At 33.3% G+C, this 15662-nt stretch overlaps 2 protein-coding genes across 4 annotated transcripts; both read right to left on the bottom strand.

Moving 5' to 3' along the window:
- Positions 1 to 1329: 1329 nt before the first annotated feature.
- LOC125218673 (type IV inositol polyphosphate 5-phosphatase 3-like) lies at positions 1330 to 5021 on the bottom strand. 2 transcript variants are annotated; one of them, XM_048120392.1, is made up of 9 exons: positions 4889 to 5021; positions 4548 to 4653; positions 4083 to 4155; positions 3868 to 3972; positions 2839 to 3667; positions 2508 to 2692; positions 2235 to 2343; positions 1922 to 2064; positions 1330 to 1826 (listed from the first exon to the last, which is right to left on the bottom strand). In XM_048120392.1, exons 1-9 carry the CDS (start codon positions 4928 to 4930, stop codon positions 1616 to 1618), a joined length of 1803 nt encoding a protein of 600 aa, XP_047976349.1. In that variant the 5' UTR covers positions 4931 to 5021; the 3' UTR covers positions 1330 to 1615. The 2 variants fall into 2 exon arrangements, with proteins under 2 accessions (XP_047976349.1, XP_047976350.1); XM_048120393.1 differs by lacking the exons at positions 4548 to 4653; positions 4889 to 5021 and having other exon boundaries at positions 3868 to 3961; positions 4083 to 4131.
- A 1681-nt stretch (positions 5022 to 6702) lies between these two features.
- LOC125218844 (carboxypeptidase SOL1-like) lies at positions 6703 to 11672 on the bottom strand. Of its 2 annotated transcripts, none has more exons than XM_048120622.1 (15): positions 11487 to 11672; positions 11180 to 11270; positions 10978 to 11073; positions 10838 to 10868; positions 10677 to 10733; positions 9693 to 9788; positions 9159 to 9281; positions 8576 to 8680; positions 8353 to 8399; positions 7977 to 8114; positions 7758 to 7860; positions 7611 to 7673; positions 7340 to 7420; positions 7168 to 7231; positions 6703 to 7063 (listed from the first exon to the last, which is right to left on the bottom strand). In XM_048120622.1, exons 1-15 carry the CDS (start codon positions 11581 to 11583, stop codon positions 6744 to 6746), a joined length of 1512 nt encoding a protein of 503 aa, XP_047976579.1. In that variant the 5' UTR covers positions 11584 to 11672; the 3' UTR covers positions 6703 to 6743. The 2 variants fall into 2 exon arrangements, with proteins under 2 accessions (XP_047976579.1, XP_047976580.1); XM_048120623.1 differs by having other exon boundaries at positions 7977 to 8102; positions 11487 to 11671.
- Between the last annotated feature and the right edge of the window lie 3990 nt (positions 11673 to 15662).

Consider the following 15662-nt stretch of genomic DNA (forward strand, 5'->3'; position numbering starts at 1 on the left):
GCCATCTGGGGATTCATCCCCGCAAAATTTCCCTCCGATCCGATGGGAATCGAGGGTGTGTTCCCTCTGCTCGTGGTGGGGGAGTTTCTATTGTACTCCATTGTAGTAGAAATGAAATTTGTAGAGAGGGAGAAACTTGTCAACACAAGTGGTGTGAATGAAATGAAGTTGGGGGAGCTCTATTTATAGAGTTTATTTTAAAAAAAATTAATTAATTAAAATATCGGACGTCCGACCTTCGCCACAGTGGCGGACGTCCGATCGGACGTCGACGGGAGGGGCGAGGCCATCGCAGGGGCACACGGGACGGGCGTGGGCGGCTGTCCGGCCCACTATGGCGCCCGTCAGGTCGCCCGTCCGCGACGGGCGAGTGGGAAAGGCACCGGTGGAGACACCCTAATTATGCTTTATGTTCAGTAATCCTCAATTTTCCATTCTATTTTTATGATTTTAAGTTTTTCCTCCAACAGTGTTTATGTTATGTAGCTTCATGATATTTCATAATTTAGTATTAATCAGTCTACCAAACATTATATTAAATTATCTTACACATAATCTAGTCAACCAAACACTATTTCTAATCCAATACTAATTCTATCCTAGACAAGGTCCATCCTAACTTATCCCATGTTGTATCGTCCTATTATTTAGTCAAATGAACCGAACAGGCACTAAGTAAACCAACCAAAAATGCTAGTCTAGGATTCCATTTAATTTAGTTAATTAATCTTTACATGTCAAAGTACATGGAGAAAAGTTGGGCACCTTTTAGAATGCGTTAATTTATTGTCAATAAAGGTTTGTTAGAATATAAACATACCACACTAGTGCTATATTAAATTAGTTTCATACAACTATTTTGGAACATACTGTATTTTTTAAATAGACTAAAGTCCAAATTTAGTTATTTATATTTGCTCTAAAAAAATTTTGGTTTTTATATTAAGTGTGTTATCTTATAGTCATTCTGATAAAATTAACATTTAAGTTACAACTTAATGGTCAAATGTGTTCGACCAAATTAAGACTTAATTATGAAATTAATTAGTCACATTAAACTAATTAATATAATATTAAACGTGTTATGAATTTATTAAATAAGACAAAGAATATTTCTGTTTGATATGAAATTATACTCCACCCATCCATAATCAAATTTGACAGTTTTTATTTTGGGTCATCTGTAAAAATCTTAAGTAAAATTTTAATACTAAATCCAAAAGAAAAGTAGTAGAATACATTTTGAAAATAATTATTGGATTTTTTTACAACCTGCCAATCTCTGCAAATATATATTACTATAAGTTACATAAATTAGAAAACTGCAAATATATAAGTAGAGTAGTAATACATTTTGAAAATTTATTATAGTCCTTACATTTACAAACAGTAGATATACATATAGATTTCCTTAAAAATGAAAAATGAAAAATAATAAATAAAGAAGAAGATATGCATAGGCATTGATACTCTTAATTTTGCTAATCAACAAATGACAAGGGACTTGAGCCACAGGCCATCTCCATTCTCCGCATCCTCACCTCCAACAAATCGGAACAACAAAAGAACATCTCGCCGGTTGAAGGGGTCGCTTGCAGCCTCTTCGACCATGGCTTCAGGTATTAACTCCCACATCCATGACAATATCCTCTTCTTCAACTTCTGCATTAGTGAAAGTGAGTGCTCTTTGCAACTTCTTTTGAGAAAATACTTCCACTTCCACCATGTATGAGGCAGTCACTGGGCGGTGGTCGGATAGTTTGATCTCGGATCTCCTGTAGTTCACCAGCCTCATTCCCTTCCCAAAGGAGAGGACGCGGTCACACCTGCACAGTTCACACTGTTATAGCTTCTGTAGATTTCATGGGATGATACATGTTCATAGAAAAACAGTTGGACAAGAAAAAGAAAATAGGTGTACCAGGCAGGTGTTCTCCTAGCAGCTTTCGGGTCCTCACCAATGTAAGTATCGGAATTTAACTCGTATTTGTAAGTTGGAGCGAAGCTCAGAGAACCTTCCGACCATCCATCAAATGCTCGGCCTTTCTTGAGCTCTCTCGCCAGCTGCAGACGAATAATTAATCAGCTTACTTGTTGTATCAGCAGAACTCAGTTTATTAACTTAATTGGTGTTCAATGTTGCTATAATATGTTTGCCCTACTTAGATGAGCAAAGAGAAACCAAACGATGTTTCATGTGGTTTATTTCTAATGAAATTTCAGTGTTTACTGACCTGATCCTGCTCAAGTAACTTGGACCAGTCCTTCTTGGATATTAGCTCTCTCGTTCGTTCATAAGGCAAGTTGATTCGATAGTTAAGGTCACCAAGCCAAATAATTCTCCTGCAACAACATAACAACGGTTGTCTTCATGCTTGAAAGTGCGCACACACAAACACAAAAAACTCCAAGCAATTCATGTTGCACTAGCTAGCTGTAGAAATTACCACGCCGTATAAACTAGTGAAGAAGAGAATAAAACATGATGAGTCGGAGCATATGCTTACTCATGGTCATATATCTTATTAGGAAGCCCCATAGCAGAGCAAAGGTTGAAACGGCTTCGTTTATGAATCTCATGCACGTCAGCATTTCTCTTGACTGCATCTGCTTCTTTTTCTCCTGCTGTTAGATGAGTACAAACGAAACACAAGACCGTCTGATGTACTGACATACTAACTGATACCGCTCCCTGACAGATAGAAGGAGAGTCAAAATAATCTTAGAGTCATAAAAAAATCCAAACATAGCCTAAGTAATAAGAAAAAAAAAAGACCTAAGTTTAAAAAAAATTCATCAAACTCAAACTGTGTTGGAAGTTTGGAAGAGAGAAAGAACCTTGTTGCCAACATAGCTCGTGACACCAACACCAACAGCGGACACGTTCACGTTTTGTATATATCTTCGCAAGCTCCTCCGCACCCATACTGTAATAAAAACTCCTACCATTTGCTTGCTCACTATTCTAACATAGGCTGGCCTCCTTTTCCGGCTTATTAGGGAGCCAAGGTCGATTTCCGCCAGTGCTTTCAAGTCAAACCTCATATTTATTGCACTAGATTTGAAAGAGCTGTGTTTCTGGAAAGATTTGAGAGTCTTGAAGGATTTAGAAGAACTGAAGGAATTAGACTTCTCCATAATATGCTGACCTAAAAGATCAAGTGGTGGCTCTGGCCAGCTTAAGCCTATCTTTTCTGTACCACTAAGTGTTTTGGATAATATCTTAGTGTACTGAGGTTTAGAGACTCCGGCATTTTCCTCAGAATCATTGACCTTATGCAATCTTTCCAGTCTTATGGAGAAAGATGACTTCAGCGATTCCTTTTCCAGTGCCCTGTCAAAGTGAACAGAGTCCTTGGGAAAAGAGGCATCATAACAATCAAAATCAGTTCCTCCATCATCAAAACCAGATGTATGCTCATTCACGGGGTAGATTGCCTCCTCGATATCACTGTCTGATTCAAGCGCAACTTCTTCATCTATAACTAAGGCATCCTCGGTTGGCTGAAATCTAGATGGAGAAGGAGGATCACTATAGCTCTTGAACCTAGTCATTGGTGAAACTCGGTTGAGAGTTTCACGAATGATGTTTTCCCATTTTTGGACAGGACGGGTATCTTCAGCTCCAAATTTGATACCAGCATTCAATGGTATGATCTCCTGAAACCTATAGACGTATGCAGAACCCAAACATCAAAAAGATTTAAGTTGACAAAAGGTTTCTCAAAGAAAAATTCAGTAACAATCTAAAAACACATTACTTGACTTGACAGCTACAAATAAGAGAAGGATCTAATATAAATCTGTTTAAATATGCATAAGACTATAAACAACAAGCATTCAATCGAGTAGTGTTACTAAACTTACCCGATCACATAAATATCTGCAGGTTCAGCAATGTCCAACCAACCATCAAGATCAAGGTCATCATCAGGAGTAAGTCCTCCAACATTCCAAGTGGCTGCACATATCCTTGTAAAAACAAAGACAATATTATCAAAATGAAGATCTCATTATTCTCTAAGTCAACCTAGTAGTACTTCCTTTACCTTAGCAAACTTAAAAGTGCAAGAAATATTTACCTGATTTCCTTGGACTTAATGTACTGAGCTCTAAATGTCTCTGAATTTCGCCGTCTTAACCTTGGAAGAGCCTCTGCGTTTGGATAACGATACAAAATATTGGTTTTGGAAACATAGTATCATAACACACTAAAAAAACTATATATCCCACAATAGTAGCATAAACAGCTGAATCATCGATGCCAGATATTTTGAAACCAGACACCTATATTTATCCATTGACTGGGAATATGGGATGGCATAAAGCTTATTTTCCTATTATGCTTATATATATGCAATGTGATGCTGATAAGGAGAAACAGTAGTATGCTTATGCCTCAAGATAATGACCTCAGCTTTTTCATTCTCGAAATTCATCGAATACCTTTTAAACATTAACTGAAAAATACATTCAGCTACTGAATAAAAAAGTTATAAAAACCATGAAATTGACTAAAATAGAAAGTCTAAAATGAGAAAAAGGACCTCGATCGGAATCAGACTCTGAGCTGAAGTCTCTGTCAGCGGAATAATCGGAGTCGCCGGTCGATTTGTTGAGGCACTTGCGCAGCACCGTGCGCCGCCACGATACCTGCAGAAACCCAAACACAGCGTCACAGCTCTGCGAAATCACCATCAAAACCTATCCAACAAAATCGAGCGATCGATTTAACCGCACCGCGCGGATTTCGCTATTTATCTTCCATTTTCACACACGTACAGCATGTGTGCGTGAAAATAACCTAGAATCTAGGTGCTCAGTGCAGTAACAAACGACGAGCAAAACGATGGAGAAAAAATGAGAGAAAGAAAAATGCGTTGGTTACCTGCTGCTGCTGGCGGTGGCTTCGCATTTTCTGTAGCTTCATACTAATTTGGAAATGGATTGAAATTTGAAAACGATGCAGAAGAATAAATGGTGAAGAGGATTGATGTCAAGTGTTAACTGCAGCTGTATTTGTAGTCTTCTTCCCTCCACTGTTTATAACAACCGTATATTATTATTTTTATAATCGAAATTTAATATATAACCATTTTAATCTGTCATTTTTTAAAATATCTAACAAACATTTCAATTACATGTGCTTACTAACTTTATCATGGCCGCTCTGTTCACTAACCAAGAGGTGTTCAGAGCCCGTCTTTAGCGGAATCAAATTAATCCTGGTCGACCGATTAAGTCCGAAAATTTGGTTATTGGCATCAAACCCATGCATTACTACTTCTTTTTATGATATACAATTTCGATTTGTTCAATATTAAAGAGTAAAAATAGTCTAATTAAATTTGAGTTTGTCACTAAAGAGATTACCACAATACGGAATTTAATTTTATGCAACAAATGTAAGCTTCTCATGAATTTCAATCTCAGCGGTATATTATAAGTGAGAGGGGGATTATTTACAAACAATGGTAACTTTTTAAGTTGATAACTCATCAGCATAGTGTATTAAAAATGTCAACACGATGATATTAAAATGTCAACACATAATTAACTTTACTAATTCATTAATATAATGAAATTAAAATTATTTTTGTTGACATTTCAATGTACTGTATTGGCATTATATGTTGAAATTTTAATTTTATCATATTTATATTTTTAATATACTACATTGATGAATTAATAAAGTTAACAACTTAAGAATGTTAGCAATTGATCACGCCTCATTATACATAATTGTTCATTCATCGAATTGTATTTAAATATACTGCTGACAGTTGTGTGCATTATTGCATGCAAGAGTCCATCATTTTTATGTATTTTAAGATTTATTTTATAATCATAACACCTATCAATGCGTATAATAGTAATACTGTACATTATTAATATGGAGTATTATATATAAGAGAGAAGGTTGACAATAACTTTGGATTCAAACTACCAAAGACACTATTTTTGGTAGTTTCAAATAATGGTCAACAAAATATTCACAAGTCACAATCAGTAATCTGTCAAATTACCATAGATAAGTCACAATCTGTAATCTATCAAACTACCATAGATGAGTATTATTGGTAATCTTTACACTATTTAAACCAACCAAAAATGCTAGTCTATGGTTCCATTAAATTTAGTTAATTAATCTTTACATGTCAAAGTAATGGAGAAAAGTTGGGCACCTTTTAGAATGTGGTAATTTATTGTCAATAAAGGTTTGTTAGAATATAAACATACCTCATTAGTGCTATATTAAATTAGTTTGGTAGAACTATTTTGGAACATACTGTATTTTTAATAGACTAAAGTCCAAATTTAATTATTTATATTTGCTCTAAAAACTTTTTAGTTTTTCACATTAGGTGTGTTATCTTTAATCATTCTGAGCTAATATAAACATCTAGGTTAAAACTTAATGGTCAAATGTGTTTTGACAAAATTAAGAGTTAACTATGAAATTAATTAGTCAAATTAAACTAATTAATTTAATATCAAACGTGTTATGAATTTATTAAATAAGACAGAATAATTCTGTTTGATATGAAAATTATACTCCACCCATCCATAATCAAATTTGACTATTTTTATTTTGGGTCATCTGTAAAAATCTTAAGTAAAATTTTATTACTAAATCCAAAAGAAAAGTACTAGTAGAATACATTTTGAAAATAATTATAGGATTTTTTTGCAACCTGCCAATCTCTGCAAATATATAGTTACATAAATTAGAAAATAATGTCTCAGACAACAGCTGCTCTTCTGGGCACAGATACAGGCATCTGTTTATGGTTTCTTCTTGCTCTCCTCTGCATTAGGAAGCAAAGAAGTCCTAACATTACAAACAACATTATAGAAATTTCCAACTGTGACGCGGGCAAAAAATCGACGACTTGAAGACTAGGCTTGCTGTCGAAGTAGCATCCAGCATAATCCTCCAAAACCCGACTCTCGCTGTGTGTGCTACTAGTCTCTGGATCAAGAACAAAATCTACTGTCACTGCTCCATCTCCGAGTATAACACAAGCCCTCTTCGATTTGTATCCGGGCGTACTTGCAATAACTGCAAGTATAGTCTAATATTAGATGCAATATTCACAAATCACAAACAATTCATATAAATTGCATAGCCATATGAAAGGAAAAGCTAACATTTAACTCAGTTACCTTCATACTTTTCTCCCGGAGCTAGCAATCGGTAATATTCACCAAATTTTTTGCCAGCAGCAATCTGTGGATGGTAATGGATCAGAAATCACATAACTATTGCAAGAGAATAAAAGACGAGAAAACAATGCACATATCATAAAGCAGCATTTTCGGAATCATGAGCTCATACCGTGTAATTTATTCCCTGGATAGCTATTAATGCAGGCAAAGGTATTCCATCTGATGACAAAACTCGTCCGTGTATACCTGTCTGTATAGTTAAGATTAATAAACCAGTATTATAAGGAGAATCCCACATGTAAGCACATGAAACGGTATAAGATTCTTCAAACTGTATTCTCTATATACTGGAACTGCAACTTTTTAAGGAAAACTGATAATCATGAAGAAGAAAGGTGCTGGGGTATATAGAAAGTTTTAAGGCTTCTGACTGATTGTACCTTAATTACACTTGCAACGAGGTTTAGCATGCTCATTCTGTTATGATCCCATATAGTTGGAAGCTGCAGCAATTGACAAGAACAGGATCTAGATGAGAAAATAATGAAGTTTATATAAAATCATGTGAAGACAAGCTAAGGTCTAACCTCACTAGCATCAGGCCATTTATTATCACTAATCTCTAGAGTGAGTTCAAAGCAGCCAGAGTGAATATAATTCCAATCTTGCATGCCACCATATATTGGATACCTGCAAAAGAATACCGGAAATGGTATAATATTAGCAAATAAAATTGCCTCGAGTGCATAACATTTTAAAGATTCTCACAGAATATAAATCACATTGTCTATACTTTACTAGCATACCAAAATGCACCATTTGTAATTCCATCAGGGAACTCCTTGCTTAGAGACATATTGTAGTGGGACCTACTGTATAAACTGGCCAAAAATCTGAAAGTCTTGTCATCTGGGCAACCAAAGTAATCTCTCCTGTGGTAATCACTTCAAAATAATTATGTTGAAAAGTAACCGAAAGAGAGTGAAATCTCTCAATCATGGTAAGTTAAAGAGTGCAAGTAATAAGCAACAGAGGCAGCCAGTAGAATTGATATTGGCCCAAATTCTTAAACCGAAAAATGCACCAAGGTGATATAATAAGAGATTACGCAATACATAGATGCAACATATGAAGCCTTTTCTCGATAAGAATTCAAAAGGAATTAATGTTACAAAACCTCACCTTTTATCTTCAGTTCCATCCCATGGATAGTTTGCAACCAACGCTCCCTGTGAGAGATCAACTATTAGGTGTATCATGCATGAATATAATTACTGAAGATGTGAATAGAAACTTAAATAATGTTTCTTCTCTAGTACAGAGCTATACTTTTCAAATCCACTGCATTTAACTTTGATAGGTTTCCTGGATTCCCAAATTTTCAAGCAAGAGAGGAGAACATTACCCCATGCAGAGTGGCAGATGCTGTAAAGTGTATATCTTCCATCCAATTCAACATGGCTTTTGTTTCGGGTTGCCTCAAGTCCAAATCATCATTCACAGGAAAGAACTATGTCAATCATGTCAGTCTATGCTCTTCATAATGAGTTTCACAAATTGAAACACGACGAAATAAGCCAAAGCAGCAGTGTTCCTCAGATATTCATGAAAAAGGAAAACTAATACTCCCTCCGTCCCAAGGTATTAGACCAACTTTCCTTTTTGGGATGTCCCAACATATTAGACTCATTTCCTTTTTTAGCAAAAAGCATCTATCTTATTTTATTCTCCACCTACTTTTTTCTCTCTTCTCTCCCCTACTTTTTCCCTCTCTCATACTTTACTCTCTCCACTTTAACTATTTAAATATCAATTCCTTAAATCATGTGCCCAAAAGAAGTGAGTCTAATACTCCGGGACGGAGGGAGTAACAAACTAGAAGTGCTTGAAGGTACGTCTTGGAAGGAATCTCATCCATCTCCACTGCGCAAATTTGCGAGCTATGGAATATACTACTATTTCAAGAATAACATAATGCAGCGGAATACCTGGTCTGGAAAATCACGATTCAGATCAATGTGGTTTGCATTATTGCGCCTCCTCAGAGCATAACCATCAGGGTTCATGGACGGAAGTATATGAAGGTGAACACCATCTACAATGGTGGTTGCCTGTCATTTAGATCAGATGAGAAACCTTGAGTCAACTTAGAAATGGTATTTGAAAAATGCCTCTACTATGAGAAATTGAGAATGAACTTAGACGAGACACCTTAGAAATGATAAAACTCAAACAGAACAAATCATGCTGGTGATTTGACGTGCAGACAAGCTTTTCACTTGCATGCTTAAGAATCATTAAAATCTGAATTCAACTAGGTTCAAGATTGATGCTGGTAGAAAGAGGAAAAGGAACAGCCACTGCTACACATAAACTGTAAGCAAAGAGTAGACACTGGAGGCAATCTTGTGACGACCATGATTTCCACACAGAATGAAAACGTTGGTTACTAGTTTCCCCTATTTCATTGTGAAAAGTGTTAATTGATGCAATATACACAAATAGTGAAAAGAAGGTATTACCAACGAGTCCTTCAAATAATTATCACAAAGCCAATTTGCTAGCATCAATAGGAGTTCACGCCCTACAGGTTCATTGCCGTGCACATTTCCAACAAACTGCAAAATGAGACAAATAAGAAAATAAAGGCAAAGGAGAAGTCTCTGGATTCTCTATATTAATGTTGTGATTCTCCAGGAATGGTAAACATGTTATGTAAAACCTCTAACATAGTTCTATACCTCGACTAATTGACCCAACATATTCAACGAGAAAAATTATTCAGGTTTCTTATGTCTGTTATCTTCTAAGCTCCTCCCCCTCTATTTTTCATCATCTCACCTTCTTCTGTTCTTCTACAATTTTGCTTAATAGCCTTATTGTAGCTAAAAAAATTATTCTTCCAAAGTCTTCCTTCCTATGAAGAGCCATACTCCATTAAAGTGATCATAAAATAATGCAATATAAGTCATAGTTGATTATTATTGAAAATTCAACCATACCATTACAAAGTCCACCTACAAGTGAAAAACAAAATCCCCTTCCTCCAATATATTATATAATGAAAAAAATTAGGAGATGTTCTGCAGCAACCAATAATATAACTGAGTTTATTTGAAAACTTATTATTGTATAATACGAGATACTTTGAATTTGAATATAGGCATTCAAATCCATCAAAATAAATTATTCACAACTTGGCAAATCAACAAATAATTTGAGAATCAGTATCCAAACACCGTCAGTTTGACCTATGGCAAGCATCCCTTCGCTTGTACCATCACATAATCACTTCTCACTTGTAAAATTATCACTTTATCATTTTTCTATTCAGAAAGCATAAGATCCATAAATATAGTTATTGGCACATAACAACCTGCCATTCCCAAATGATTTCTAAACCTTGTGCTAATCTGTACGTTTAGGGTCCATCATAATTTGCTGAAGCTTTTCCTAAGCTGAATAGTTATTCAAACAACAAGTGAAATGGAGGCGAAATAGACTACCTTGAAAGCCGGCTTCGCATCCATATTCCCAGGTGAGTCCGAAATTTCCATAGCCAACTAAGTTAAGAAAATAGACAGTTAGTAAAGCATTCACATTTCACAACCTACAACTCTCCAGATAACAAATCGATAAATGCAGGCTTCTGGAAAAGCAATAGTACCAAAGGAACTCCGTGTACACTCTTCCCGATGCTGATTGTCATTTTCATCAAGCCCACACAGAGAATCAGATTACATCAGATACTTGTAAAGCTTGAAACAATATATAAGGAGTAATGAAGTAATGACCTTATTGAATTACCTGTAAATTCTGGAGATGTTTGGACAACGGCTGTTAAATTCCTGCATTGCTCTCTCAAGATCAGAATTACTCATGTAGCCATGTGCTAACTTTTCACTGCAAAACACATCATCATCCAAAGTCAACTCGAAGTTAGCTAATTACTCCTAACCTAACTTAAGCAAACAGGAATAGGAATGCAAGTAAAATCAAGAGAACTTACAGCATCGCATTGTAATCTTCCTCAGACATCTTAAAGTCGTTGGTTGCATACAACCGCCTCCCAGAACGCCCATAGATACTGGCATCATAACCTGACAAAATATAAGAATCAAATTTTTAAAAATCGAAAATTCAGAATTCAACGACTAGATAAGAAAACAGATCAGAACTAAGGGTAATGAAACTATCAGCATCAGTGGAGTCAATTCCGAAAAAATAAATGGTGTGAATCCAACCAAAATTGCTGAAACTTGCAATTCCGAATACAAATTGAAGATTCTAGCTCAGCTGAAGAGAGCAATAAATACCTGATTGATTGTAACTCTGGAGGGCAGCGCCTCTGGCGGAAGAGAAACGGAAAAGAGTTGAGAGATTTAGACAGAGAAAGAGGAGAGAGAATATCATTTCATTGGGAAGTTTGTTTTTTTCATGGAATGGCGATCAAATCTGGTTGATAGAAGTCTTCCAATTGATTGTTGAGGGTCGAAGATGTTGAACATCAATTTTTTAATACTTTTATTCAAATTGTTTCATTTTTAACACGAACGTACTTTTCTTAACTTATAAAAGAGATAAAAAAAATAAATAAAGTTATGATTATAGTATAATAATTACACCATTAAAAATCATTAGTGTTTAAGATAGGACCCAAAAATAAGTCAACTCAAAAAAGGGATATATCTTAATGATTCAGTTCATTGTAGTATTTTCATAGCCCAACTAGCATGTGTTTTTAACCAATATTGTTTAGCCCATTAAGATCTACAACTTTGGACTTCGAATATATTTATGAAAATTATTTTTATAAATATATAAGTGCAGTTTATGTTTTAGAGTGGTGCTAAATAGCCACATTATGGCTGGCCATAATTTGAATTTTCATTCATATTTAATGCACTTGTAAAGAATACAAAATTTTAAGACTATTTTACCCTTTTTCTTAATTCTTCCATCAATATTTTCCTCAACTTTCGATAACGCTTTATACTTGTTACTCTTATTTTCTCATAATTTTATTTATAATAAAAATTAAGAATATTAAGTAACTGTAGTATAATATAATATTATAATTAAATATTTAAATTCTTTTTATTGTACACGTCTAAAGTGTGTGTCACGTTTTGCACTAAATAATAGGAGTACTCCGTAATACTAATAGTATATGATAAATTAATAGTATAAATTTAGTGATATAAAGTAAAATACAAAGTTTAACATTTGAAATTGATGATTATTTAAAAAATAATGTTATTATAATAAAGTCAACGACAAATAGCAAATACATTAATAAATATTAATAATAGTAATAGTAATAATTACTATCACATTTAATTGTTTAAAATTATTGTATTATTTTATAAATTTCGTATGACTAGTACATTGACATGTTTTGATGTTATCAATTACTTTTAAAAATATAAAATAATTTTATAGAATATAGTATAATTATTAATATTGTGTGCTAACTACATATATAATGGAAATGATACACCCTTCATTTCACAAGAGTACATATTTTTTGATTAGACACAAATTTTAATGTACAATAGACAAAATAAGAGAGAGATAGAAATAAAAAGTAAATAAAGTATTATTAGTAAATAATGAGTCTCACCTTATTATTAATAATAAGAAATAAAAAAAATTAGAAAGTGCATATTCTTGTGGGACGGACTAAAAAAGTATCCGATCGTTTATTTTTCCCAATTGATCTAACGAATCCCCTAGTCCCAACTAATCAATTCGAATCAATCAATTTTATGTCTAATTGATTTTTCACTTTAAATTAAATTGATAAATCTAAGCTTAGATCAACCATATCTCCAATTAATTGATTGAATCTTCAATTTTCCCCCACTAATAATAAGTACAACTATTAGATTATCATATTATAATATTTCATAATTTTTCAATATGTAAAACTATGATAATTCATAGAATTAATTATAAAAGCATCATATATGGTATAGTGTATGCAACACTAATAATTCATAATATTATTAATCCATAATAATAACTTTATACAGCATTAATACAAATACATAGTTTTAATTAAGATACTACACTATATTATAAATCATAACATTAAATCATGTTAGAAATTTATATTACTCATTTGATTTAGTATACTTATTTATTTACTACTTATTCTTAATATTATTTTTTAGAATCGCAATTAGTTTATAATATAATTATAATTACACGGTTGGACTGGATCCATTTTGGATGTTACGGTAAATGTTACTCGCTCTATTTCTTCATAGTTGAGACACTTTTTTTTGACACAAAATTTAAGAAATGGATGTTTAATGTATTACGGATAAATAATAAAGTACAAAAATAGAAAAATAAATCAAATAAAGAGTAAATCAAGAAAAAAATAAATTAAGAGTGAAATATATTAATTATAACAATATAAGATTGACTTACTTTAGCTAAACTTTTCTAAATAAAAAGATGACTTAAGAGAAAATTTTGATATATGCAATAAACTTATATACTTCATTGGATTCATTGGCCAACGCTTTTAAGGATCAGATAATAATTATTTTTGGGAAATGGAGTTATAATTAGTATAGAGAGATTGATTTCAAATTTAAATTTTCATTAAATATATATTCTTTTTTTAAAATTGGAAGGATAAGGATGATTATGTAAAAATACTTGAGCACTATCTAACACTATTATTTTATAATATTATTTGTTTCAATTATTTACAAAACTGTCATTGTGTGGCCAGCCACACTGTGGGCGCATAACATTATTGTATGTTTTGTTTTATACTTATCAGTTAAACAATAATATGCATTTTCTAACTTTTAAAAGTTTTTTCTCAATATTGAGGTAAGACATATTCTCTACAAACAATATTTTAATTATTTTTTCTTTTATCTTTCTTATTTTATTAATTGTCCAACCAGTATATATTTTTGTGGAAGAGAAGGAGTTCTTGCGATATACTCCTCCCTCCGTCTCATTCCCAACTAAGTTGAGATATAATTTTTGGGTACATAGATTAAAAAATTATATTGAAAAGTAAAAAGAGATGAATAAAATAGGAAAAATAAAGAAAGAGTAGGGTAAGTGATGAAATAAAGTAAGAGTGATTAGATGTTTCGGTTTTTTGTCAAAAGGGAAAATTACTCAACTTAGTTAGGACATCCCAAAAGGGAATGCAACTCAACTTAGTTGAGGCGGAGTATATATAGTTAGAGATTCGAGCTTTCTAATTACTTCAAGGTCCTACGTGACATTTTATGGGATTTGATATTAGATTTTTCATATCTGAAATTTAATACTATTTCTAATATACTCTCTTCGTTCCATAATAAGAGTTATATTTTTTCACTTCGATTCGTCCCATAATAAGAGTCATATTTTACTTTTACCATATTAAGTATGTCTCACATTCCACCAACTTATTCCACTCATATTATATTATAAAACTAATATATATAAATGAGACTCATATTTCACTGACTTATTCAACTCACTTTTCTTTACCTTTCTTAAAACCCATGTAATAATTAAATAGGACATCTATATTCGGGGACGGAGGGAGTATTAACTTTGGAATTAATATTATATGTGACTCTTATAATATAAATCTAATAAGATACGAGAGACATATTAGCTTGAAATAGAATAGTACTCCCTCTGTCCAGAAATAAAAGTTTCATTTTATTACGATACGAGTTTTAAGAAATACTACCTCCGTCCCTGAAAGTTTGACACAATTTACCATTTCGGTCCGTCGCTGAAAGTTTGACACACTTCACTTGTGACCATTTTTAGTAGTGGACTCCATATTCCACTAACTCATTCTTACTCATATTTATTATAAAGCTAATACTTTAAAAGTAGGATTCACATCCCACCAACTTTTTCAACTCACTTTCTATTGCATTTCTTAAACTCGTGCCGAGTCAAAGTATGACAATATTTGGGGGACGGATGTAGTAATAAAATAAGTGGGTGGAAAAGTATATGGATCTCACTTATATTATTAATTTTAAATGAAATGCAAGTGGAACAAGTTAGTAGAGAGTAGGAACTATTGCTAGTAATACTCCTACTAGTGGATGGACTAAAATGGAAAAACAGGACTTCGATTCCCGAACGGAAGGACCACTGTTAAGTTTTTTTTTTTTTAACCTGATATTTCGGACCATTTAATGAACTGGATATTTTATGAAGGCAACACATGTCTAATTTTTTAATTTGTTAATAGAATAGTGTAGTGTGTGGTAGTCATGTAAAAGGAGTGGTAAAAGCATATTTGGGTTGGAGCGAGGTGAATTCGTTCAACTTAAACTGGAAACAAGAATGCCGTGAACTACACACCAAGAAAAGCGCACATGCGCATAAATGAATTATAATGTGTCACAACTCACAAGCATCCTCGCGGTCGGGCCCCATTGCCCGATTGGCGATTGCCGTGCTCGAGTATAATGAGTGCGATTCGATTAATTGATAATTTCTCA

This window comes from Salvia hispanica, chromosome 4 (genome assembly GCF_023119035.1).
Source record: "Salvia hispanica cultivar TCC Black 2014 chromosome 4, UniMelb_Shisp_WGS_1.0, whole genome shotgun sequence".
Classification (NCBI taxonomy): domain Eukaryota; kingdom Viridiplantae; phylum Streptophyta; class Magnoliopsida; order Lamiales; family Lamiaceae; genus Salvia; species Salvia hispanica.

What these genes read in the sequence shown, in the direction of transcription:
- LOC125218844 (XM_048120622.1), bottom strand. Translation starts at nt 11,583, where the DNA reads ATGATATTCTCTCTCCTCTTTCTCTGTCTAAATCTCTCAACTCTTTTC. An exon ending in GAAGATTACAATGCGATGCT is followed by an intron (nt 11,074 to 11,179) that starts GTAAGTTCTCTT and finishes TGTGTTTTGCAG; the next exon opens with TGAAAAGTTAGCACATGGCT. An exon ending in ATTACAAATGGTGCATTTTG is followed by an intron (nt 7,861 to 7,976) that starts GTATGCTAGTAA and finishes ATTCTTTTGCAG; the next exon opens with GTATCCAATATATGGTGGCA.
- LOC125218673 (XM_048120392.1), bottom strand. Translation starts at nt 4,930, where the DNA reads ATGAAGCTACAGAAAATGCGAAGCCACCGCCAGCAGCAGCAG. An exon ending in AGAGTCTGATTCCGATCGAG is followed by an intron (nt 4,156 to 4,547) that starts GTCCTTTTTCTC and finishes ATCCAAACGCAG; the next exon opens with AGGCTCTTCCAAGGTTAAGA. An exon ending in GCAGATATTTATGTGATCGG is followed by an intron (nt 3,668 to 3,867) that starts GTAAGTTTAGTA and finishes ATACGTCTATAG; the next exon opens with GTTTCAGGAGATCATACCAT.